Consider the following 25,074-nt stretch of genomic DNA (forward strand, 5'->3'; position numbering starts at 1 on the left):
TCACAAGGCCACGTCCTTGGTTGTGTTCACCTCGACTATTGCACCTGTTCTACACCCTGCATACAGAGCTGGAAGGGAGGAGCTACTGCAATTCATCAATGCGGCTCTTGATGTTTGGTTAGCAGTCTGGCCAGAGGACCTAACAAAATTGGAGGATGGGGCTGACAGGCTGGAGGCGGTTAGAGAGGCCGAGTTGGACCAGAGTATAAGGATTGAAAAAATAAAACAGGTGCATCATGTCGAAATTGCCGCCAGTTGTTATTGAATCATAATACAGCAGATTGCCCATCAGGCCAATGCCGAAGCATACGAGTATCAGAACCGCCTCGTCTTTACGCAATCAGAAGATCGGTTTCAAAGTGTTTCCTGGAGGCTTCCCTTTGAACATGTGTTGCAGGATCGACGCTGGGCAACATATAGGGAGCTTCATAATAAGCAGGTTGAAGAAAAGGCACGGGAGGAGCAGCGACGCAAAGACCGTGAGGATAAAACCCCGGAGGAGATGTGGATGCAATCAGCTCTTGCCTTGTTCTTGCCTTGTTAAAGCCCTAGGATTGGTAGTATCGAGTATGTTTTTGTTGTTCAGCACCAAGTCATAAATGCCATCTAAACCCAAAGCGCTGGAGAATCGGCCGAAACGGCTTTGTTTGTTTTTCTTAGTTTTTCTCATGATCATTTTTCTGTTTACATTCTCACGCATCTTCACCATCACCCACCATCTGTCGTCTCAAAACTTGGAAAGACCTGAATGGTCTTCCTAATAATGCAACCTAAACACCCCCCTGTAGAGACCGGTAGAAGATAGTAGCAAACGTGTCTACTCGGCTTCTCCCCAGGAGCTAGTAGCACAATGTGATCCTACTTCTTTACTTCTACTGGTTTCTACGTCAACGCCGCTAATTAAAACTGTCCTGCAAATTTTCTCCCCTTTACCACTCTCTCTTTTTTACTATCTACATCGACTTCAGTGCTCTCTCCGACACTTCCCGCCTGCTTCAAGTAAGTTGATCGTGTTTTGAAACTCTCTTTAGCCTCAGTTTCTTAATTCTAAGGCTCGTAGTTTTTTTTTGTTATTGTACGCGTCGCGACGTGTCTCTGATCTCGGCCAACTTCCAGTAAGTATCCTCAAACTCTCACTAGTCTCGATCTTCCTAATATTATGCCTTACAGTTTTTGATTCTTGACGCATGTCTCATATGTCTCAGCCACCACCACCCTCTCAACTACGCGCATCTTTCCAGTGTATGTCTCAACAGGCACCACCCCCCTCTCAACTACGCGCTTCCACTGCTCCCAGCTCTCCATCAACTGTGGACGAATACAAAAATGTGTTTCCTCCCATCTCCAAAAGTATGCTGCAAGCGGTGAATGTGTTGGAACGCAAAGAGTCGTCTTCCGAACCCCCTCTTCCAAACAAAAGGCTCTTGACACCCAAAAAACACGTGCCCTCATCCATCCATGTGCTTGCAGCACAACGAAAAGCTGCGGCCAATGCACAGTTCCCTCAAAAGAACGCATCAACGCCACCTCCACCATCCCGACCACTACGCTAACGGCACTAAAAACTACTACAAGGTGCAGCAAAACACACTCCAAGCACGAAGTGCGCAAAACCAAACCCAACACTAGCAATTAGCGTAGTTGATTTGTGGAGGTCGGTATCAATGGACGCTCTCAGCAAGGTTCACTGAGAACTCTAAGATAAGACTTCAAGGGTGGGGCTTTATATGGTTCAAAACAAATTCAAATTCTGTGTTCACAAGTCAAAATGACAAAGGCTTTCTACGAAGTTCACTACTTCGAGGAGGTGTTCAATTCTTTCTAAGTTCAAATAGAACTATCAAATTCAATTCAAATTCGAGTCAAAGCGACTCTACAAGTTCAAGGTTCCCAAGTACCAAAGTGGCAACAAATTCAAATCAAATTCAAAGTTCAAATCTAATCTTTTCCAAATACAAACACCAACTTCGAAGAAGTGGGGCAAAGTATGAGCCAGAGTCCCCTAGTGAAAGCACTTAGGCTTCTGTCGTAGGTTACTGGGGAAATACTGCTGCTACCACCCTTCCTTATATACGCCTTTTCGAATAAATAATAATCAAAAGTCGAAGATATGGTAAAAAGTCGAAAATATAGAGAATTCCCTTTCAGAGATACCAAAGTACCCTTAATCAGGTATAGTACATGTCAATTAGATATAAAACTGTCCAGAATATAGCATTCCTTATTTCTTTTCCTCATATTTTCTTTATTCCTGTTCCAAGTCGGATATCTTTGACATTTGCATGTGGATACATCCTGACCCCTTTTTGTTTCCAAGGCGAGTCCCCATGTGCTCCCTTGTTCTCTCTTGTTCTATCCGATCTGGAATAGTCCAAAACTGTTCGATCTACATTCCAGGGATCGTTTCTATGGTTCTTTCCTGGTAGAATGTCCTTTCTGACCGGACTTTGTCGACATCCGCCCCTTTTCTTGTTTCCAGCTGTAAGTTACAGCCACCGGCATTGTTTCTGTTCCTTAAGTCCGAAGTGGACTTTAGATAGTTACATCCGTCTGATTGTTACTTCCAGATGTACTTCTAAGAGTTGTTTCCGTCTTTTCAACCAATATCGAAGAAATCAATAATTTGATAGTAAAATCAAGTGTCCCCATGTTTGCTACAGGTAATTGCGAGTGAGACGAGGCCTATGCAAATGAACGAAGGTTTTTAAAAGGCTGCTTCATCAGTTCCTACAGGTTTCGGAACGTCGAAGACTCTCATCTATAGGGTGTTTCGTACTTTCTGTACTTCGGATAACCCGCAAATAGACCCATGCTTTGACTAGCAGCTTGGGCTTGCTCTAATCCTCATATTATGTTCCCATTTTGATTATATTATATATAAAAATGTTTAAAAATGTGTTTATTTAGGTACTAGTAGAGTATATCTGCGATACTGGAGAGATATTCCTCAAGGATATCATGTCGAAGCCAATCCGAAAACGTAGCAAGCGCAAGGCAAACATCAAGCTCGAGGCCGATTCTGATTCACTCGAAGGTGTCGACAGTGATGAACTTGACAACAGCGATGAAGAAGTTGCAAGTGCTGCACCAGCCACGAATAAAGAAGAGGAGACACCCACAGCTCAACCACGATCCCTACGAAGTACAGACTGTGCCAAGTCTCAGCCTCCGGCTGCTGAGACTGCCACTGTCAAAACTAGGGCCAAGTCCCAACCGCCACCAAAAAACTTGTCATCTGCATCCGTCAAGAAGGTCTCGTTCCAGGATCCAGTGATCAGTGAGCATCTGTTTTGCCATGAAGACCGTTAACGTTACTGACCGCTAGCATAGCTAATGAAGATTCAAGATCTACTAAGGCACCTCCGGTCATCGTCACCAATGATGTGAGCATCTCTACCAACGTTCCGTCTAACTTCACTTCTCTTGAACGCCTTACCAGTACATTCCTCTTGATTACTCAACTCAGTTTCCCACTCTAATCTTTTTAACAGACCTTCGCAACAATACGGCCAACGACAAGCCGGCGATTTCCATGAAAGATCTGGACATGGTCACGACTGGCAAGCGTCCCTCACCCCCTCCCATGGATGAAGTCAACGCAAAGCGACCATGTTACAAGGATCCTACCCCTGCAAAAAAACCATTAATGGTGGCGGCGTCAACTCACACCAGCACATCTCAAAGCACCCCAGTGGCGAGTGTGCAACAAACGTACTCACCAGCTCCACCACTATCGCTGAAACCTCCTCACTTCAGCCCGGCACCTGGCGATGTCTCTCCCGAGCCCGTTCCCCCCTCGCATCCGCAACGTCATGCTACCCCTTCATTGACAATCACCCATCCTCAAAGCCCGGCACTTCCACTGGCTGCTGCGTCCGTTCCCCTTCCTCCCCCACCGCATCCGCAACACCATTCTACCCCTACGATTGCACAACCTCAATACCTGACCCACCCTACTAGTTTCCAGAACTACCCCCATCACCAGCCTCCTCAGCCCCAGTTCTCGCCGGAACAAGTACAGGCGGTGATGGCGATGATGGCCGCATCTGGATACCAGTTCCCGCAATCCACTGGTGCTGCCAACCCGTTTCTGGCACGAGGCCAGGCAGCTCAACCAGGAGGTAGTGTGTATCCTCCTCACTCAAACCATTTTGCTCCCGGGCACCCCATGCCCGATCGGTACCCCGTACACCCGGATGCTGGTTCCAACTACAGGCACAGAGGGGAGGTTGGTCAGTCCCCGTACCAAGGGGGAGACGCCAAATGAGTGTTGGGCTGACTCATATCAGTATATCTGCATTCTGTCCTCACGCTTTTCTTGTACACCCTACGCCTTTCTTGTACCTGTTGTTGCTACGCTGATCTACTAGTACTTATGCTACTCTACTTCCACTATGATCCTCTACTAACAGCCTTTCACTTTATTCCCACCTGTTGTTTACTCAATAAATATACTGTATTTGTTGTGTATTTTACCTATCCCCCACTATAGATGGAGAATGGGATGGAAAGATGCAGACGTAGCAAAAGGTAGGTAGTTACATCGCGTAACTTGGAAGGCGTAGAAGACCTCTAAGGCCCCTTTCTCACGGCTTTTCGGGGGGCCTGACAGGCCTTTACGTTACCTGTCAAGGCGCTGCCTGAGGTGAAATCACCCAGATTTAAATGGAGCTGCCGTAAGGAAGCTAAGGAAGTAACTCCGCAGTGTTTCTGAGTAAGGGTTTGGAGAAGGCTGTCTGCGGAATCGTCGAGACGGCTCGCTTTCAGGTGTTCGACATGTGACACAGAGGAAGACAGTAATAATTGACGTATATCCACATCGGACGCTGTGCAGAATAGTACCGACAGATTCAGTAAACGACAAGCAGAGCGTTCGAACAAGCTGATCCATTGACTACAGCACATCAATCCGTCCAATGTCAGAGTGCTCAATTTCGGGACCACGAGGTGGTCCAGGAGTTGAGATAAGGGAACGAAAGGAGCGGACGAACAGATTAGTGTATGGAGATATGGAAGAGATATACGAGGTCGAGGGTTTAGGGGGGAGTTCGATTGGATGAGGTAGGTGATCTCTAGAAGCTCGAGTTTTGGGCAACTAGCAAGAAATTTCAAAAAGGCATCGTCAACGACGAATTGAGAAGAAAAGTGAATGAGGTTTTTCCATGGCAACGATAGGATGCTAGGCAGGTATGCCTTGGAAATTTTAATTCCGACTCCCTGGTTCCAAAACGCATATCAGACTGAAGGATAACTGCCAATAGCTTTCCAAAAGGTTTTGTCAACTCCAGGTGCGGTAGTGCCGCTGTGAAAAATGCGTACTCTCTCCAAGAGTGGAGCCGCCGAGTGTGACAAGGGAAGGCTCAGGAGGGGAGATTGTGAACGTATTGGAAATTGTACCAGTTTTAGAGATAGATCTCCACCGACAGAGATGTTCTAAAAAATTGAATAGTATTGTCTCCGCCAGAACGATCCTCTCTTCCGATCTGGGCTTTTCATCAAAACACCACACAATTAACGACAATATGAGGGGGCAGGCTGCAGACCTCTCAAGCCATTGGCGAACCATGGTGACATGAAAATGCTTCGGACTCTCCAATGTGATTGTTGACCAAAGAGAGGAAGCATTCAATGCGACCGTCCGCCAATGCCTGCAGACGTGAATGAGGTCAATGAGCGGAGGCACGTCGCATTTCGGCCCAAAGTAGGTTTCAGGTTGGAAGTGTCGAAAAATGTTGGTCAAGATTTCAACAGGGATAGCATTGATCACTGGAAGGGTGGTATGCCCATGCAAAGGCATTTTTGGGATGGCGACATGCTCCTGGATCGCTGGGAGGTTGCTACCAAGCTAAACGACATGGCCATGCAGTGAGTTCGATCATAATCAACATATGTTTCAATGGAACACGTCCCACAATCTGGTTTTTCATGTGTACAGAGTTACCAACGGATCCGATGAAAACTTGTTGTAAAGAGCCAGAGGAACCAAGAGAATGACAAAAGAGTCGTCTTCGAGGTGAAGGGCGAGAGACATCAGGAAAATCCCAAAACACAAATTGGTGCGAATTAGGGATAATTCGTACCAATTCTCCCTAAGGAGCCGAATTTGAGATGGTTAGTTCGCTTGGCAGAATTTCGAAAATCAAACATCCCCCTTTTTTCATTAGCACTAATTTGTCCTTATTACCACAATTTTGCATGCTTTCATTGCCTTTGGTTGGCGCATATTTTCATATTTTTCTTACAAATAGTGACTTATTTTCACAAGCTGAAGTTTAAACCACATCAATTATATTAACGGTAGTTACAATAAAATACATGTAGTAATAATTAATATATACTTAATATATAGAAGAATCAACATTTCTCTGCCAGTTGGAGAGCAAAAAGACCTACATGCCTATGAGTATAGAGTAGAGCAGAAAAAAAGCTTATGACAGTCACCTGAAGACGAGTCAAAAGTATTGAGGATGGTCCTTGTACGTATGGATTTCATGTCATTCTAAAAATCCAGTAAAAAAATGAGCCTGCACCCGGGAACTAGAGGACGAATCAACTTACATCACGAGTTCATTCACGCCGTATTGTCTGAGGTATCTGAAATGTTAATAAATTTCGGCAACAAAAATTATTTATCACTCACAGTCAAAAAGTCGAGTAGTCCCTGCCAATTGGTATGAAAGAGTGATTGATGTTTGGAACGAATATGAGTGTTAGGGCTGGAGAAGGTAAAAAAAAAGGAAGATGGATGGAGGGAGGGAAGGAAGAAAGCGAAAGTTGGAAAGAAATTTTATGTGGACGAATTTATGCCCCGGTCCCGGATTACCCGGACAACTCGGACAATCCATGTGTTCGGATTCCACCCTGAATACATGGGCATCTCGGAGTAACTTCGTAAAAAAAAATTTTAAGTTCACCTCATCACCTGCAGTACACCCAAGTTATCAGTACAACATCAGGCTAGAATGCTCCCTCCTGCTGGTTTATTTTTGAGATTGTGTTTGTGATATTTTAAATATAAAGCTGTATACCAACAAACTTGCCTCAAATATTCTTGTACATTTTATTGTTTGCACAATTTCACATAAGCCAACAAATTTGCACAAATTATTTTGGTTAGAGCTCCAAATTTTACCTAATTTCCCCAAAAGTATCAGAAGTTCGGGAGAATTAGTGCTATTTAGTTCCCACTGTAAGTTAATTCAATCTAATTATGACTAAGGCATGCAGAATTAAATAAATTATAACTAAGCATGCAAATTGGGGGGATTAGTCGGATTTATACTAATTCGCAAATCGGGTTTTTCCTGATGAGCGAAATCAATTCAAAGTTTACACCCGACCTCACATGCACAGCCTGCACTGGTAGCCTGGCTCTTACCCTATGGCCATCATGATCACTGTCCAGCAGTCGATGTACCAAGCCATCTTCTGTCAAGTAATGAGTCTTACTGCGGTGGTCTCAAGCTGGAACGGACAATAATCAATAATCGCGCATCCTCCTTTGATATCAATCGCGGGACAGTCATGATTGCATTGGGAGCGTGTAGGGAGAGAGCAGTTTTTTGGTCTTGTACGACTTCAAGCCGTGCTGTTGACTTTTTCGATCTCTTCTTCTCTTTGACTAGTTGAACTCGCACAGAAATCTCAGGTTCGCCACCTCTTACAAGTAATTTGCAATTTGTAGATCTCCCCGTCCTCCACCCCTGGTACCATGACGCGCTCAAAGCTCACCACGACACCTCGAGGGCTCCAGTTTTCAGCAAGCCACTTCCATCTCGGCTCTCGTCAGGAAGGTCAAACAGTGCTCGAGAAAGCTTGCACGACCAACTTTGGTCTGCACAGCACAAGAAAGAATGTTAGCCACTCGCACCCTCGCCGTCAGGTATCATGTGACATTTCCAACCACTCGTGACGTTGTGATAAGATAACGTCCAACTGCCAGAACACGTCACCGAAGGGACTTCGTGCGATTTTTTTGATATGCACAAACTATTGGTCTAGCTCATGTACATGGTTGCCGGTGTACTATCCTTATATGTACGTTTCATTTTCTTTGCAGACAGTTCCCGTTCAATTTCCCCTCCCAGTTTGTCCACCATGTCCCAAATACGTTTAATGCCTTGATGTACTTTTGGATGCAGTCCACGACCCTCTTGTACTACAGACATGACACATTCCCATCATCGGTTTATATGGTCAATCTGTGCCCGAGAAAAGAATTTTGTCTAGTAAGTTAGTATTATTCATATTAGTATGTTTTGTATACCATCAGAAAATGACATAACTTACCGAATTGTCGGAATCATCAAAGGGTACCAGCATGTCGTGTGGTTTAGACTCAGGTACGCCAGCTGGCAAATCTTCTTCTGCGTCCTCGTCGTCGCTGTTGGTCCCTTCCTCCCCCGATTCCACTAACTGCTCCTGCACTTCGTCTATTTCTGAATATGTTGATTTCATATCAAATTCAGAGCTTGCCCGGCTCAAACTTCTACTGTGAGTCCTTATTGTCGAACCGTCTTTCCCAATAATGACCAGTTCAACATTATCTTCATTTCCACCCGGTGACATAGTTGTCTCAGCAGAATCATGGAGTGGCGCATTAATACCAGGAAGGATATAGAATGGAGAGAAATGATTACGGCGCAAGGATAGGAAGAAGGTGAGTGGTGTGGGGGTGCCAGTTTCGACTGCTTTCCTCACGAGATGTTTGCAGAGCATGAGATGGCTAATTTGATATGACACACAGCTACAAACCCATTCGTCGAGGCTAGTGTAGTATTTTCCGTGGGGCAAGAACAGTCAGATTCAAATTCTGCCTCGATTTCAGCCTTTTGCACCTCTGTAAGTCGTGACTTCTTCCCCAGTGTTGCAAGTTCCCTCTCGTATGCCCGCTCAGTGTCTGGCTTTGATAAATTCTTCCATGTTCTTCTATAGTCCTCCTGCCAGGGCGAGAGCGCTATTGGCCTTCCCTTGCGACGGAGTCCCTTCATGTTGACGATTTTTCTTCGAACTCGTGGTAGCAGATATTGGAGGACAACATGCACAACAAGGTCAAGGCGTGGCCGGTTAAACTGAGGTAAGTCATGGCGCTTCAGCTGCTTCCACGTACTTTCAACAATCATTGTTGTCTTGATTCTAGGAATTGCTTCACAGGTGGCCCGTGCCCAGAGGACCCACTGCTTCTGGGAATACCACCGGTTCCAGAGGTATGCCCAAGCCTGAGCAAGGTGATTATCCCGACAGTATTTGTAAATTTAATCTGCTGATCTCCATGTTTCAGAACAAAAAGTGGTGGACGGCACATTTTCTCCTTAATAGGTAAGCCAAATATTGGTTGTAGTACATCAATAACAATGAATATGTACTTACGGTCACTTGTTCCATAGTTGTCGGAGGTGGATCTGTGTTGGTTCCTTCACATTTGAGAGTTTCGAGCTCCTTTTCTAGCACTTGTAGGTTCGCTTCTAGTTGCGCTAACTTTGCATCTGACTCATCCTCCTTCGCCACCTTAGTTGCGATAAGATTTTTCTTCAAAGCAGCTAGATTAATTCTGATCTTCAATGGCTCCGCAGGTCATTCGGTTTCGGCATCATCCTCATGAACACCATCTTCTAGCCAACCAATCGTCACACCAGGTGCCCATGTAGGGTCAATGAAGTCAAAGATCTTGTGCGCTATATGAGGGTCATAGGCAGCTGGTGGTCGGTCCTCGGTAAGTCGCTTTTCTATATAGCGAACTGCATGCCAATAACATAATTGATGTTTGGCATCAGGCAGCTCGTGTCGACAGGCATTTATCTCGGACGTGTCCGAGAGTGTGAACATGATGTTCGGGCAGCGGATTTTGATAAAGCGAAGAAGGTCCCGTAACATGAGGTCCTTCATACCCGCTGTTGTAGTATCATCATGTGTCGTAAACATCAGTGCCAGCGGAATGGCCTCGCCATTTGCTTCACCAACGACAGTGTATAGCTCGTACCCTAGTGTGTTTGTTTTCCCTTTCAGTATATCGATAATGACTGACTTCGCAAATGATCTTGCAGACATACAAGTGGAATCGATAGCGATTTCTTCCATCCTCGAGGTGACATCATCAAGTATTTCCTTGAAGGCAAAGGCAATGTTTGATGTCCCTTTCAACTCTTGAATTGGAATCACCTCCGTAACAGACTCTCCTGCACATCTCTGGATAAGCTCTATAGCTGATAGAATTTGATCGTCATCTAGCCACCATTTGTGTTGACTAAGTTTTGTCCACTCCTTCCAGACTTGTTTTTGGGTTATCTCTGTTTCGGGGTCCTCCTGAAGTATATAACTCCAGATCTGAAGGTCATACGTTAGTTCCGACTTTGGAAACTCGATTTAAGCCAATGTTTACCTTCGATGGTATATCTGTTTGTGCTCCCTCATAAATTTTCTCCTTATGGTGCGTTGGGATACTGATGTTGAGATATTTAGAGTGTGGATGGTGCCGCATTTTGATACGGGCCTCATGCGGTGTCCCTGTTTGCATTGTAACCCGAGATATCCTTCACAGTTATATTGGTCCATTGTGGTTCGTTCACGGTGCTTATCAGGATCTGGATGAAGCCGTTTACGTGTCATCTCCTTCTCATTCTGTGCACAGAAAAAGACTGTTGTCTTTACATCTGCATCACCTTTTCCTGTTGCCGAAGATTTGTAACTTTTGAAGCTACAGGGTGAGTCATGAATATATCAAAGACAGATTTACATACATGAATCGATATCCGGTGTCTTCGTAGATTTCTCGTGCAATCTGCCGGGCAATAAAATCAATTGACGGCAGTCTACTAACCTCGCAAGGTTCCTCTGTTTCAAAGCTTTCCGGCAGATCTGGATTGGGATCCTCAACTTCACAAACGGACTTCTCCATCCCACCTGAGTCATACTCCCCAAGTTCTGACAAGAGGGTGCCAAGGTCCACAACAGCGTTGAGGACGACTGCCTTGTCTTTGTTCTCCTCTAATGACATTAGCACCTCCTCCCATTTCATCTCAACCTCTGGTATATTATCCCATTTCCATACGGTAGGCCCTGACTTCGGAATATCGCCATTTTTTTCTTCGTTCTGCAGTTGTGCGGACGTAGATTCTCCAGCTCCAGTCGATACCTTGGCAGCCATTCATTTCTGCTTCCTGCGTTCTTGATGTTTCTTGTCTTTTTCGTCACAATCTCTGCATTTTGTCTTGTACCCAAGGTCAGCACGACGTGGAAATGTCTTGATGGGGCCGTAATAGGTGCACTGTCGGCATTTTCTTTGGGATTCTGGCTCCTCGCATGGCAGTATCTCTGTATTTGGTGTCAATCCATGAAGCGTGTGATGCAGTGGAGCCCTACCACAAATAGGCTTTGAAGAAACACCGGTCATGCAAGTCAAAATTGTCAGTCGGACTTGTTCGGTTCACGAAAAGTTGACTCAATTTTAAGGTTGGTACTAATTGCAGGTGAGGGTGCATTGTACATTCATCTAAAGACTCATATTCTATATCATATTCTATGCTGCTATCCTATATTCAAATAAAAAGGAAGAGGAGAGAGACTTGAAAGCTTGAAATGTAGCATTGAATAGTAATGTGGTTTCCTATGTCAAGTAGATCTTTGAATTGAAAAGGCTAGACAAAAATTGAATCAGCAGGAATTTGAGACTATATTGCAGATATAGAGACAAATTTACTCACCAATTTTCAGAGCTTAGAAGTGACAGCTGTCCCCTGTAGCCTGCCGTCGATGAAGAGCGGAAGCAAGTCTCGTCGACGCGTCGTGTTCTGGGCAAATTGGTTATCTTATCTGTTATCTTATCACAGCGTCACGAGTGGTTGAAAGCATCACATGATACCTGACGGCGAGGGTGCGAGTGGCTAACATCAAGAAAGATGAAGTCCCACCGTCCGGAGCTTCAACCGTATCCGACAACACTAGGCTATGTGGATTCTTGATCAAGCGGTGGTGAGAGGGTTACGCAGATGCTATGGTGCGTTGCGAAAAAACCGCTGGTCGAGGTAGCGGGTGTGTGTGGACGAGATGCCGAGGAAGACTGGGTCTAGCTTTGGTCCCGAGAGTTGTAAGAGGGTATATAAAACCGATATAGCTCCAATATCTCAATGTCGGAAGAGGTGCATCCCCCTCAAATACGATTTTTCCCCTCTGGCTGAATGTGATTCCTTAGGGGGATCATCTGTTCGTCTGAATACATTTTAGGTCCGATATTCATTCAAGGTTTGCATGCCATTCCGTGCTTGAGTTGTTGTGCAGAGTTGCTATCCGATATCTAGATTGTTCTGTTCCAGTCTTGCATGCTTTGTTTCCACAACTTTTCTTCTACCCTTTTTCACCTGTACACTCGTATGTCCGCAAAACACCATGCATATGCCCTCCCACTTCTTCTCGACAAAAAAATTCAAAGCTTCAGGACAATCCTTCCCTTGACATTGCCTGCAACCAAATCGTCCATCACCCTTATAAATGATCAGACACGAAATCCGAACAAGCTAGGTGCACGTACTGGTTGATATCCTCGAACCTCCGAACGTCCACTTTGCACCGGATTTTACCAGCCTCTGCTAATTTCAAGGTTTCTTCCATATCTTGTTGCGTTCTACACAACAAGTACGTGAGTAAAGGTATTGGAACATTACAATCCCCATAGCGAAAGACGTACCCAGTCAACGTCCCAAAGATATGCAATAACTAGTATGAATGGCATGAAGACCTGGACACAACCGGTAAACGAAAGGCAGTAATACACTCACCTTTCCGACTAACAGTGGGAATGGAACCTTGAGCACTTCTCCTCCACCAGGTATACCGACGACGGCGAGAGTACCAGCTTTACGAAGATATTGCAATGCATCGTTGAATGGTTGAGGCTGAAATCTTGTTATTCAAGTTCTATCCATTTATAACCGCCGAGGAACTTACATGCCCGGCCGCAACAATAGCAGCGTGAGGTCCTGCGCCCTCTGCAGCCTGTACAACATCTTTGACGAGGTCTTTTGTCTCCTTGAAGTCGATCCAATATTCTGCCCCGAGTTTTGTGCAGAGCTCTTTCTTCTCTGCTCCCGTGTCTGGAGATTACGACAAGATGAGTTAGCTTTTTCGGTGAAAGGAGTTGAGGTTCGATGCCTTACCGATGGCAATAACTCTTAACCCTTGGTTAACGGCGAGTTGAACGGCTGCAGATCGGAGTTTTTCATTCCTGGATGGCTCGGTCAACCGTGAAACATACCCAAATGGCCCAGGCCGCCTCCGGCTCCCGAGATGGCGACCCATTGACCTGCCCTGGCGTTAGTTTGTTTGAGTGCTCGGTATACGGTTAGGCCCTATCCAAACTTAATATGAACGACAACAAAATGAAGAGAACAGGATGACATACAGCACATAGAAGGGGCGTTGCTTCGGCGCTATCTAGGCCTTCGGGTATCGGGGTGACATAGTCCGTGTATGATACCTTTGAGTAGCTGAATATACCTGCTTACTCCGATAGGGAGAGATAAAAAAACGTACGGCATATTCCTGAAACGTGCCATGCATATTAAACCCATGCCGGCGCGATTGGTTGAAAGAACAGCCTGTTAATGGATGAAAAATGGAATCGCGCACGACGGTTTATGTTGCAACACTGACCTGCTTCCCATCCCGTGCGGCACATTTCGCATCTGTGTGGACACTTTCCAATTAGCCAAGAGGAAACAGAGAGAGGAAAGGAGAGCAATTTTACTAACCTCAAACATACAGTAGCGAACCACTTCAACCCAACTCTATCTCCCACTTTGACCGGATTCGTTCCTGACGATGTACCTTCCCCGATCGCAACGACCCTCCCAATCCCTTCGTGGCCACCCACAAGTGGCAACGAAAGGAATTTGCCGGAACCCCAATCGTCATCCCTGATATGAACGTCCGAGTGACAACATCCAGTGTACTCCAGCTTTACGAGACATTCTCCAGGCTTCAAATCGGACGGTTGGGTGACTGGGAAGTCATTCTCAACTTCAATGGGTTGTTTGCACTTTTTGATGACGGCTGCTCGCTGGGTTTTGGGAATGGGGGTGTCATTTGAGGACATGCTGCTGGAGATGAGGAAAGGTAAATGCAATTGATGGTGCCGTCTTTTTATACGAATTATCAAGACCCCCACGCGGTTAACGAACCCGCGTGATCGTGATATTGGAAAATGACCCACCCAACAACCCGAATCCCCCATACAGTACGATCTCAACTAATTTGGAGAGGCGCCAGGGCGCCACCAGTGTTACAACAACCATTCCGACACTATTACTATTAGATGTTAGATGTCCAAGGTCAGTCTGACATGCATCACATCGGCACGAAATGGAAACGTACACGACCAGTAATCAGTGCATGTGGTAGTGCAGCCTATAGTCGATAGATTGGCCTAATTCCTGAGAAATGTACAGGGCAGAGAAACAGATCAGAAGCTACCAATCTGAAAGTAGTACTAGGTGGACCTACAAGTACCATCGATATCGGAGGTCTCTTGTCACACATTCCACCTCCAGCCTCAGGTCTCCTGTGAATCCCGGTTCCATCTCCGTTAACATGAAGGAATCCCCATTGCCGACCTTCACAAACACCAAAATCGTTTTGAGTCTACGGTTGGTCATTTCCTTTTTTTGACGACTCTTGTTGTCGATGTCGCCACCGTCCCTAGCCACTAGACCTCGTGTTGTTTTTGCTGCGCCATTTCGAAGGTTCAAACGTTCAAAGGTGGTGTGTGGCGGCTTCTAGCTGTAGAATGCAAGTTTATGCGGCGACAAGTCAGCGTACGAGGATGCCTTATAATTAAGCATTCCTGCCCTTCTTCCCTAGAAATTGACTCTAAATCTCGCATATAAGATATGCGAATCGAAAATTCGATGATCATCGATATTTAGTTTTTCGTGAAGGGGAGAAAGAAAGCTTTGTGCGCCCGGCCATCCCGTGACTCGCGACGAGCTCGTCCACGACGGTCATCAGATTCCGAATCAACATTCATTATTTTCTTCCCGATTCATCCAGTTTTCTTCCTCTCGTTTCGATCTGGGCAGCTCTGTATGTACTTCCGAATGACAGTGCTCGAATGAATCACGATTCAATCCTGTGCCGCGATATCACCTCAACCTGGCAGTGCTGTGAATCGTGATGGACGATGTCATTCTACTTAGAAGTCATTGGGTTCTAGGACAACATGCTGCGCCTGATATAGGGTGTAGACACGCGTCATACGAGCACCTCTATCATAATCCGTTCTTTCTTGTCCACCACACTGCACATCCTCACATTCATTTCGTCCGTTCTCAATGACAGACCCAAATCGTGTGACCATGGAGCATTTTACGGGTGCACGCGAAATCAAGATCGGTAGGGGAAACTTTTCGAATGTTGGACGGGATCAGAAAAACTACATTACGATCCATCAGACTGTTGTTCAGAGTCGAGAGAAGAAGAGAAAATTTAGCAAGGACCTGCTAGAACTCTCCGAGGCGCGTATTCATGTATTTCCGTATGGCTAGTTGGAATCTGAAGCCATCTTTCAGTTCACCGAAATCAAACGTGGAGACATATACAAGGACAATGATGTCTGCTATTCTTGGCGGTTGTGCTCGAACGGGAAAGAAGAAACTGAGGCGACCGTATATCATGCAGAGATCAACATCACAGGATCCTTTGGACAGAGGAAGTTCACTGTCAAGACGTATCGTGGGCGGAACGCGATGAAAGTAAGGACGGGGATTTGTTCTGTGACCGAGAATTCACGACCACTTCGGTAGGAATGGCGACGAGATTTCCTGCGATGTTCCAAGGATTGGTGCGGATACCCTCTGTATCTTTTTGATCATGCTCGAGAAACTGAATTGTTTGGTAGGGACGTTCCACTTTTTGGTTACAACATGTCATCGACTCCCTCATTGATATTATGCGGAGGTATGTTTAAAACTGGCAGGATCCTCATCCCCTCATCCATACCTTCAGAACTCGTACCCGTTGCCCACATTGAAGGTCGCTTAGGACTGGTGGGAGAATACTACGTCAAGTTACTAAGAGTAAGTGATTGATATTGTCGCCGGTCGACGCTGACCCAATCAATTGTGTTTATAGAGGAGCTTGGGGTGTTCAAGAAACGAGCTGTGGATGGATTTCAGGAAAGGAAGATTTTGTCGCGGACCAGTTGGGCCTCGATGTCGTTATTCGTATGATGACCCGAACACCAAGAACATCACAGTTCCCTTGGACTTGGAATTCCTTGAAGAAGAAGTCATCATCCGATATCTTCTTGGCAAGCAAGACGACCGCGAGCTTTTTTATGTACTCAGCTATACTGGTCGTTCCGAATTACTCAAAGATCGCCCGACAACCAATTACTCCCCCCACGTCCTTTCGGATTCCACAGGCTCAATGATTTCTTTTTGCCAGAATCTTCTGTGGTGGAGTTGGAAAGGTTGTCTTGACGATCGGCAGTTGATGCCAGATGGGGCAACCAGGTAATTGTTCGAAAGCCATTCGACCTAATTTATTGACGAACCTATTTTCATAGATTGCGCCTCACAAACAATCGTCGCTATGTAGAAGTTTCTCCTGCTGGTGACCCATCCACATGGCTTTCACAAGCGTTGAGTGTTTTTCACAGCCACAACATCTCACTGGATGAGGACCTTTCTACTTACCGTCAGTACTTATCGAACACACTTGATTACAAGCTAACGTCACCATCACCCGTCAGAGCTTATCTACCCTTACATTAAGCTCGCAGGGAAGGTCCAGAAATCGAAACGCAAACAACGACGCCGCCGACTGCATGCACCCATTTACTTGTTCCTCCTTCCTTCCCCTTTTTCCTGCCGGTTTGGCAGGCGTTTTTATTCTTGGTCCCTTGATCCAACTGGCCGAATCCCGCTCTCATTGGATATGTGCAAGTACTTGGGCCTTCCCTACAAGCTCTCGTCGAAGATATTGTATTTTCTAACTTCATGGTCTACCAAGACCTACAAAACAATACATAATTATCAAATTGCAAGAGGATTTGACCCTCGCACCACGGATCTTGCACAAACTCTTAGGTATCAAATTCACGCAATTGTGCCTCGCGAGAACCCCTTTCAAGAAGTCGAGGAGGGCGGAGTATCTTCATACACTTGCACCTCCCGAGAACCGCTTCCAGGAGGTCGAGGAAAGTGTCCTTTCCGATTATTTGACCTATACTGACACGAGATTTCGTAAACAGGACAGAACGAAATCTCTGCCAAATCGTTAGATCTACCATTACCAGCAGTCAACAATGTGGAAGCAGACCAAGGTGAGCGATTCTTCTCAACTCCCCGTCTGACCTCATATCGATCCTCGAGATTCTTAGAAGCGAATGAAGTTCTTCCTGACCAGCATCTTGTGATCGTTAGGCCGAATGAAGGTGAACTCTGGTCTCTGCCATATGATTCCTCGTCTTCGTATTCACGACCACTTTTTTGCGCTTTTCAGGATCCAAAAAAGAGTCTGAACTCGCAAGTTATGCGAAATTTGCGCAAACGGCGAATCCAGTGTCTACCCAAATAGGTGAGGATCGCCCTGCCGGTGTCGTCGATCACGTCCGAATTCCTGAGACTGTTGTTTTTTCTTGTAGGCGTAAGGCATTCGTTAGTGTGTCCACTATTTGCCCCATTCACGCGGATCGTATCCGAGAGTTCAGATCAGGATCGAAAGACGAGTCTGTCGACGTTATCAGATGTAGACTGATGTGTATGGAGGCAGTTTGAACCCACTAAACCTCCTCATAGACATAAAACACGCGTGTTGGCCCCATCCCGCACCCAGTGAAAGGGATATTACATGCCACCTTCTGTCGCCCAGTTCATATCGGTCGATACCTGATGCACTACAGCCCCTCTTGGATGCCATTCGTATGCCAATTCTTCGGTAAAAAATTTCAACGTAGCTTACGCATGTACATGTTATGCTCCAGTACTGTGTCCATCTCCTTCGTGTAGTATTCAACTTGCTTACGCGCGTATTCGACTATAACCTGTATCGGAAAGTACTTTACTGTAAAGCCAAAGTCTAGAAAAAGCTCTGGCTCAGGAATCAACCTTGCATCGTTACGACCTCTCCCTCACTTGCAGAATTGCCAGGTGAATAAACGGGCCCCCGGAGAACCTCCCCGCATAAACTTTTTTTCAAGTATCTTTTGATGTTATTACTAAGTTGTTGATCTTTGCACCTAAGTCGAAGAACCGATAGCTTCCCCGTACTAGTAGCACTCCGCTTCCTCGATTGGACCATTCGGAGCAGTAACGACTCGGAACGGTCAGACCAAGGTCGATACGAGAACTCCAATTCCTTCAAGTTCGGCAAGTATTGTCCCGGGGACGAAGCCATAAGGTCCAAAAAGTTATCCCATTTCTTGTCGGTGAAGTTGCACATGAGAATGCTCAACCGAGTTAATGTGCCAGAAAGACTGGCCAAGATGTCAAAGAGGAGAAGGATATTTTCGAAATATATCGATTTAAGGGTTAAGGAGGTGATTGAGGACTCCTTTATGAGTTGTCCGAAGGCTAAGGTCGTTTGGACGCTGAATGAATCCGAGCCGTACAGGCTACACGAGAAAGTCAGGTTTTCTAGATATGGAACTGATATGGTCTTGAAGAGGGGAAAGAAGGGGTCGCAGTATTGAGCTCCCAAGATCGCGACGGAGGTCAATCGGGTAGGGACGACAGTGGCAGACGCCCGGGCCGATTGGCCAAAAAAGCGAAAGTTGATTAGTTGGAGCGATGAGAGCATCGGGGAGTGCCTCACGATGTCGTAAAAATGGGAATATGATGCACCGCGATCGAGGATTAGACAGACTAACGACCTGGTATCGAGACGTGGATAAGAAGATCTTGAAGGATAGGACAGAGTAAGGGTGCGGAGGCTCGGGGTGAAAATTTTGTCAGGATAATCATCCATAGCTTCGAAACCACGAATATCCATCGTCTCGATAAGCGGCAAGGAAGTAGGGAAATCGTGATAGTCTTTCCGGCAAGTCATCGTCACCTCCTTCCATCGATGCGCATGCTTAACCAAGTCCTGGAAAACACTGGCGAAGCTGTCGCTGAGGGGTAAGTGAATGTGGAGAGGTAGTCTTCCCGATTTCTCTAGATAAAACTGGATTAGACTCTGGCGAGTGGCCTGAATATGGGGCTCCGAGTAAACTAGACAACCGTTCCGTGCTTTAAAACGAAGTTCTGAAAAGTGTATTCGGGTCCATAACTGCTGTTCCGAATGTATGATCTTTCTCCATCGTGAACATACGAGACTAAGTTTGAACGCAGGATGGCGTCGTCCAGAAACGGGACGATCCTCGCAGACAATGAAGAAGATTTTCAACATGAGTTCGACAGGCAGTGCATGGATTGATGGGCTAACCATTTCGTTCAGTTGAGTGGTTGCCCAGGACAACTCGTCTCTTCTCGCCTTCAACTCTTCCAATATCTTGGTCATCCTATCAATTTCATCTCCATACGCGGCTAGCTCTTTTTTGCCAGTACTGATATGGTTCTTCAGCCAGGAGACATCTCCATACGACGGAACGTGGTTGCAGGGATTCAACAAAAGATAATTGATGAGCTCTTTCGAGAATGGGTTGTGTCTGGGGGGAAACGTGGAACCACAAGAATCGCAAGTTCTCAGTGGAGACTTGATGAGTTTGAAGGTGTTAACGTTTCGCTTCTAAAGGCCTCAGGTCATGAAGATATGATATGTAATAGAGCGCTGGATACTTACCATTGCTGGCCTTGTATGTGTACGACGAGAGTGAACAAGAGAGGACTTAGTCTCCGGTTACGGTGATCAACAAGCGTTCACCACGCTGAAATGACAAAAATAATCGGTTGGTAAGAGTGAAGAAAAAAGAAGCGAAGAGGGTACAGTCGTTGAGCGAAATAGGGAGGCGGGTTGTGGAGTATGGCAAACACTGGCACCCACAGAAGGCGCCTACACTTGTTACAAGCCATCTCGTCGCACTTGAAGCTTGAAGAGCCATCTCAGTTCGTTATTAGTTCGTTCTTTTCCGAAGACTTAAATCCATTCTGATACGTGTTCATTTTCAATAGCACCCGACTCAGTGTTTCATGAGAGCTACATGTCATTCGATATTTATGACGTGGACAATGAGCTTTCCAAAGACATAGATCTAGAGCAGCATAGGAAGATGAAACGTCAAAATATCGTCTGTTATCATGCCTATTGTTCCTCGATATCATTGACCGCCGGCCCTTTTGTTATGTCTGCTTGTGTTGTCATGCTAGCTGAGCGGTTAATTCGTCTTTTTGTTTAGAATCGCAAATCTCACTGCAATGTAGTTGTCAGCCCCTTACTATTGTTTAGTGGGCAGTTATAACGACCTTAACTTTATCTCTACGGCTCCCAAGTCTTGCCCTCGCAACAATTACTCAAATTCTACTCCCATCGACATCCATTGTGACTTGTTTCCATCATTTCATCGTTCATACTCTTTATCGTTTGTATCACAGCCTAAATGAATCACACACCACTCCCGAGAGTTACGAGCCTTCATCCCCCCGGTTACGACCCTCAGCTTCCTCGGCGAACAACGCCCACGCCCACACCCCCAGGTCTCACAGTCACTACCACGTCACTTGCGGTTGACGTTGAGACGTTGACGAGACGGGCTTCCGAAGGGCCACCGCTCTCTTTCATTCCTCATATTCGAATGGATGAGCTACCATTTGACATGACATCACCCACATCTTCTTCCTCTACCCTCGGAAACCCTCGATATACATATCAAATTCTCCAGGCACGAACCGGTTGGGACTACACAGGGCCTCCCAAGCCACCCATACTTCACCTCGACTGTACCACGACCAGTCAATCGAAGAGATTCGCTTTCGGGCCTGACGAAGTTGATCTTGCTACGATCTGGAAGCCTATGGCTTGGGAACGATACATGGTAAACAAACGCGGTGATCAGGCGATGATAAACACCTGGCACGACGTGCTCTCCCACATCGTCAAGGCTGACGTTCGACCACGCTTTCAGGCGTTGAATTACGACCATTTCGATTACGAACCTGACTTCCTGTATTACACTGATGGGATTCCGAACATGGATTTCGGCTCGGAATCCGCACCTGACGAGGATTTTCGCAGTCTGTTGCAGCATCAACCTGCCGAGAGTTCGCGACAAATCAAGAGGTGGAGATGGACGCCGGAAGGCTCTGTTCTTGTTGAGGGTGGCGGTGAGGAGAAGAAACTCGTCCTCGACTCTTACAAACTCGTTGTGCCGATCTTACAAGGGTTTGCGTTTATCGGACGAGATACCCACCCCCATCATTTGGGACGTGGAGATATCAATCATGTGCCCTTGAACCAGTTGACGAGGCTTCAGCTGAGGAACGTGTTGATGACGATGGGTGACTGCTTAGAGATTATATGGAGATGTCCTCGGTTGGAGTCCCTGGCATTGAGTGGGGTAATTCACGACGGTGTGGGGTCAGAAGACTGTTTATTGGCCAGCACTCCCATCAGTACCGTAGTGTCTGGAATCCGGCATCTGGAGATCGCCGACCGCTGCGACGTCGATATCGTTGTCTTATTCGAGGAATTATCGGTTCCCAGTCTAGAAACTCTTAGGCTCAGTGTTTTGCAAGAGAGTCTTCAACATTTACCTGCCAGCGCGATTCAAGGTCTCGTCAATGATTCATGGATGTCCGTACGTAAATTTATCCTACCAGAAACGGATGGAAAGCTCGGTGCAATGATCACGGAAGCCGGAATGGAGAGAGCACTCAAGGTGGTAGTCAGGGGAAGCTAAATGACGGATTGAGTATTAGGTTATTATTAATATCGATCTGTAAAGTTTATAACATCCCAACGACTCATCTATAGCTAAAATCAAGGCCATCGACAGATAAATCTTTGACAAACCCGAAGTCGGTGCTAATGTCACCCCACTTCCTCGCTAGACGGAGATTCAAGGACACCTGCTGAAGTGCACAACAAAAATGGTCGAGGCGTGAGGTTAACATCGCCGAAAGCAAACCATCTTCAAAAGTACCGATAGTCAGATCCAGCCGCCGCAAGGAGGGGAGTGAGCGGGTTCCCGATTTCCAGGTGAGAGCCTGGATAATACTGCCGGCAGGGGAGAACCGCATGTAGCCTCTGAACTCCTCTAAATATTGTAAGGAGGAAGACAACAGCAAGTCTGGTATATCTGCTTCTGCCGATGGCTGCTCGCTGATCCGCATTGTCTTTAGCTGACATGCCGAACTTTCCAACATATCGATCCAGGAATGGCCACAGTGCCATTCATTCAAAGTCAGAGAGGTCAACGCTGGTAATTCGAGCTGGTCGAGGAGTGAAGGGAGCCCGAACGGTTCAGAAGATGAATATGATAAAGTATGGAGGGACGGAAGGCGGATACGGGATCGAGGGTGTAAACTTGCAGATGTTCGAACGAGAGAGAGGATTTTGAGTCCTTCCAACGCTTGGCAGCCGGAGAGAAAGTCCATGCACGCGTCGTCGACAGCAAACTGAGCAGTGAGTAAGATGAGGTTCGCCCATGGTGCCCCCAGAAGATTTGGAAGAGATAGTTTGGGATCCTCTGATGCCTCTATCCGAATGACATGGCGAACCGAGTCATATGCACCGATAGCTTTCCAAAACCTCTCGTTAGCTTCTGGCGTGAAACTTCTGCGGTTGCGTATATTCACTTTCTCCAGCAGCGGAGCCGCAGTCCGCGATATCGGAAGTTGTAGGAGGGGTGATCGAGAATGGATTGGGAAGTTCGTGAAAGAAAGAAAGATCGATTTCCAACGATGTAAGTATTGTGTAAAAATGGAGAGAATTCGTTCTGCCGTGTTCCATCGGAGAACTTCGTAATTGTCTAAGGTTAATGACAATGTCAAAGGGCAGCTAGTAGACCTCTCGAGCCATTGGTGAACCATTGTGAGATGTATGCGTTTTGGATTGTTCAACACGATCGTCGACCAAAGAGAAGGTGTATTCAATGCAACTGCCCGCCAATGCCTGCAGACGCCAATGAAGAGGGCGAGGGGAGGTATGTCCGGAAGGAGGCACACATGGGCTTCAGGTTGGAAATACCAAAAGATTTGGGACAAGATTTCGACGGGGATCGTGTTAATCGCTGGGCGGGTGAGATATCCGGTTGGGAACACTTTTTGAGTGTCAAGACGCTCCTGTATTGCACGGTAGTCGCTGTCAGGCTAAATGGTACAGTCAGGTCGAACAGAAACAATATATGTTACAATGTAACACATACCACGACCTGAGCTTCGCCGCTTTCCATGTCAATGACCAAAAGATCCGATGAAAGCTTGTAAGGAGCCAGAGGTACGAAAAGCACGACAAATAGTTTTCGAGGATATTCAGAGGTGATGGAAAACATTTTGAGGCAGGACTATTTGGCATGCGTAGAACAAGGTCGTCAATCCTCCAGTCCCTTCCAACGAAAACAAGGTAAGACTTCAATTCAGATGCAAAGTACAAAGTCGCTCACCATACCTCGTTGAACAAGGACAACCATATGTGGATCTTGTTTACTGAGCATTAGAACCATGGATATTATCAAAATAATCGTCCTCAAAGATGTCCGGATCCATTTGCAACAATGAATTCGTTACGAGTTTGGGAGGATGACGGAAATATTAGAAGGAAAAAGCGTCGGCGTGGGAAACGCCTCGAACCTCTCTTCTCAGTAACTCGTCGGGCAATACCAGATCCAACCATGGTCCATCCGGCGGATAGCCCACCTCGTATTCTATCTCGATTCAACAATCAGACCGTTGATGGAAAACTTAATGATGCTCCGTTGATGGTTCTCTTACAAACTTGTGGCGCTTTTGTAGGCTTTGCATTTCGGGAACCATGTTTCATTTCAGATAAAGCTCAAGAAACAGAAATTCTTCCAGAAAGCCAAGTATGGCGAGCGCTATGTCGTCGTGGTCCGAACGAACGCGCTCCCGTCTTGAATTTTACCCGACAAGAGCCGTTAACTCGAAATTTCAAGTCCAACATCGCCAGCGTTTTCAGTCAGCAGATCCCGAAACATGTTCGTTGTACTACCGCCACCACAGCCCACTCGCAGAGGGTCTGCAACGTTGCGCCACTTGTTGAGGATAGTCACTTTAGGATCCAGCTAATGCCGCGCTGTAAAGAAGATGGAGAATGTAACGGTGCCAGGTGGTGTTAAGCGTCCATTAAGCGCGTCGCCACTTCATATTGTTGATCAAATGGACCTCAGTATAGGATTCTCCCGACCCAAGTCTGACCCATCAGGAATTGTCAACATCGTAGGATGTCGATTCTTCAAGTCTGCTCCGATTAATAACCTGAACAGTACAGAGATGAACGTAAACATCCCAGATCGGTGGTGTACGACGTGATGCTGTTTACAGCCGTTCGGGAGTGGAATGTTCATTAATCATACTGACCCGAATGGGAGCTGCTACGCTGCGATGCCAAGAAACCACCCCTTCCTCTAAAACTGATTGACACAGAGACTTAGAGTGTGTGGTCCTTCCTTTTCTCCTCGATTCGCTCTACTGATCCTCCAGATATACAAGCGTAGTATCAGGTTATGATGAATACATGGCCTCCGGACGCACGACGTACTCTTTCACATCCTCAAGGTGGGTGTTCAACCAACACTTTTCAAGGACGGTCATCACGCCTAATACAAACCTCAATCACCATACGTCTACACGACATTCCGAGAAATTAGAATAGACCTCCAATTCCCAAAACTCGCAAAACCTGATGATGGCCTTCCCATCTGTCGCAGGCTGAGATTCCCTGGGATGGGGCCCGTTGAACTCTCCCGATCCACATGCTGGGCTGGGACTCCCGACTATAGCTTAATATCTTCCATTGCTATCCTCCGTTCACGATCGGCACTGTCCTCACGAGTCACTCTTCAAGTTTGGGCCGCGGGGTGTGAAGTCGTTGGGTCATAGAAGGTCTTTTTAAGTACAGCAAGCATGTATGTATCCCCCAGTCCTTTGTGTTTCCACCACCACCACACCACACACCCCTCGATCCTAA

General features: G+C 46.3%; 7 protein-coding genes across 7 annotated transcripts; 4 read left to right on the top strand and 3 right to left on the bottom strand.

Annotated features, from left to right (window-relative positions):
* Nucleotides 1-12,110: 12,110 nt before the first annotated feature.
* On the bottom strand, nt 12,111-14,226 carry E1B28_011748 (uncharacterized protein). Its single transcript, XM_043156799.1, has 11 exons — nt 13,743-14,226; nt 13,645-13,676; nt 13,525-13,589; nt 13,394-13,468; nt 13,247-13,340; nt 13,149-13,193; nt 12,940-13,085; nt 12,771-12,887; nt 12,680-12,708; nt 12,524-12,616; nt 12,111-12,476 (listed from the first exon to the last, which is right to left on the bottom strand). The coding sequence occupies exons 1-11, from the start codon at nt 14,222-14,224 to the stop codon at nt 12,419-12,421; spliced, it is 1,236 nt and encodes a 411-aa protein (XP_043006610.1). The 5' UTR covers nt 14,225-14,226; the 3' UTR covers nt 12,111-12,418.
* A 1,565-nt stretch (nt 14,227-15,791) lies between these two features.
* E1B28_011749 (uncharacterized protein) lies at nt 15,792-17,263 on the top strand. Its single transcript, XM_043160813.1, has 6 exons — nt 15,792-15,829; nt 15,887-15,945; nt 15,994-16,064; nt 16,120-16,502; nt 16,556-16,686; nt 16,742-17,263. Exons 2-6 carry the CDS (start codon nt 15,912-15,914, stop codon nt 17,221-17,223), a joined length of 1,101 nt encoding a protein of 366 aa, XP_043006611.1. The 5' UTR covers nt 15,792-15,829; nt 15,887-15,911; the 3' UTR covers nt 17,224-17,263.
* A 675-nt stretch (nt 17,264-17,938) lies between these two features.
* E1B28_011750 (uncharacterized protein) lies at nt 17,939-19,776 on the bottom strand (the record flags this gene model as incomplete). Its single annotated transcript, XM_043156800.1, has 3 exons — nt 17,939-18,069; nt 18,126-19,719; nt 19,774-19,776. The coding sequence occupies 3 exons, from the start codon at nt 19,774-19,776 to the stop codon at nt 17,939-17,941; spliced, it is 1,728 nt and encodes a 575-aa protein (XP_043006612.1).
* A 751-nt stretch (nt 19,777-20,527) lies between these two features.
* Nucleotides 20,528-21,826, top strand: E1B28_011751 (uncharacterized protein; the record flags this gene model as incomplete). The annotated part of the gene is made up of 1 exon (XM_043156801.1): nt 20,528-21,826. The coding sequence occupies one exon, from the start codon at nt 20,528-20,530 to the stop codon at nt 21,824-21,826; it is 1,299 nt and encodes a 432-aa protein (XP_043006613.1).
* Nucleotides 21,827-21,890: 64 nt separating this feature from the next.
* E1B28_011752 (uncharacterized protein) lies at nt 21,891-23,699 on the bottom strand (the record flags this gene model as incomplete). Its single annotated transcript, XM_043156802.1, has 3 exons — nt 23,531-23,699; nt 23,294-23,473; nt 21,891-23,237 (listed from the first exon to the last, which is right to left on the bottom strand). The coding sequence occupies exons 2-3, from the start codon at nt 23,417-23,419 to the stop codon at nt 21,891-21,893; spliced, it is 1,473 nt and encodes a 490-aa protein (XP_043006614.1). The 5' UTR covers nt 23,420-23,473; nt 23,531-23,699.
* On the top strand, nt 23,642-24,002 carry E1B28_011753 (uncharacterized protein; the record flags this gene model as incomplete). The annotated part of the gene is made up of 2 exons (XM_043156803.1): nt 23,642-23,875; nt 23,943-24,002. 2 exons carry the CDS (start codon nt 23,642-23,644, stop codon nt 24,000-24,002), a joined length of 294 nt encoding a protein of 97 aa, XP_043006615.1.
* A 170-nt stretch (nt 24,003-24,172) lies between these two features.
* E1B28_011754 (uncharacterized protein) lies at nt 24,173-24,986 on the top strand (the record flags this gene model as incomplete). The annotated part of the gene is made up of 6 exons (XM_043156804.1): nt 24,173-24,213; nt 24,275-24,323; nt 24,371-24,405; nt 24,531-24,539; nt 24,597-24,662; nt 24,755-24,986. The coding sequence occupies 6 exons, from the start codon at nt 24,173-24,175 to the stop codon at nt 24,984-24,986; spliced, it is 432 nt and encodes a 143-aa protein (XP_043006616.1).
* Nucleotides 24,987-25,074: the final 88 nt, after the last annotated feature.

Source organism: Marasmius oreades, chromosome 7 (assembly GCF_018924745.1).
Source record: "Marasmius oreades isolate 03SP1 chromosome 7, whole genome shotgun sequence".
Lineage (NCBI taxonomy): Eukaryota > Fungi > Basidiomycota > Agaricomycetes > Agaricales > Marasmiaceae > Marasmius > Marasmius oreades.

Bases quoted from the DNA above. Each gene is read 5' to 3' on its own strand.
- E1B28_011749 (XM_043160813.1), top strand. From the start codon at position 15,912: ATGTCATCGACTCCCTCATTGATATTATGCGGAG. The intron at 16,065-16,119 runs GTAAGTGATTGA...TTGTGTTTATAG, and splicing joins ACTACGTCAAGTTACTAAGA to AGGAGCTTGGGGTGTTCAAG. The intron at 16,503-16,555 runs GTAATTGTTCGA...CTATTTTCATAG, and splicing joins ATGCCAGATGGGGCAACCAG to ATTGCGCCTCACAAACAATC.
- E1B28_011748 (XM_043156799.1), bottom strand. From the start codon at position 14,224: ATGGGGGATTCGGGTTGTTGGGTGGGTCATTTTCCAATATCACGATCA. The intron at 13,590-13,644 runs GTCAGTGTTGCA...ATCCATTAACAG, and splicing joins CCGCACGGGATGGGAAGCAG to GCTGTTCTTTCAACCAATCG. The intron at 13,086-13,148 runs GTAAGGCATCGA...CGTAATCTCCAG, and splicing joins GTTAAGAGTTATTGCCATCG to ACACGGGAGCAGAGAAGAAA.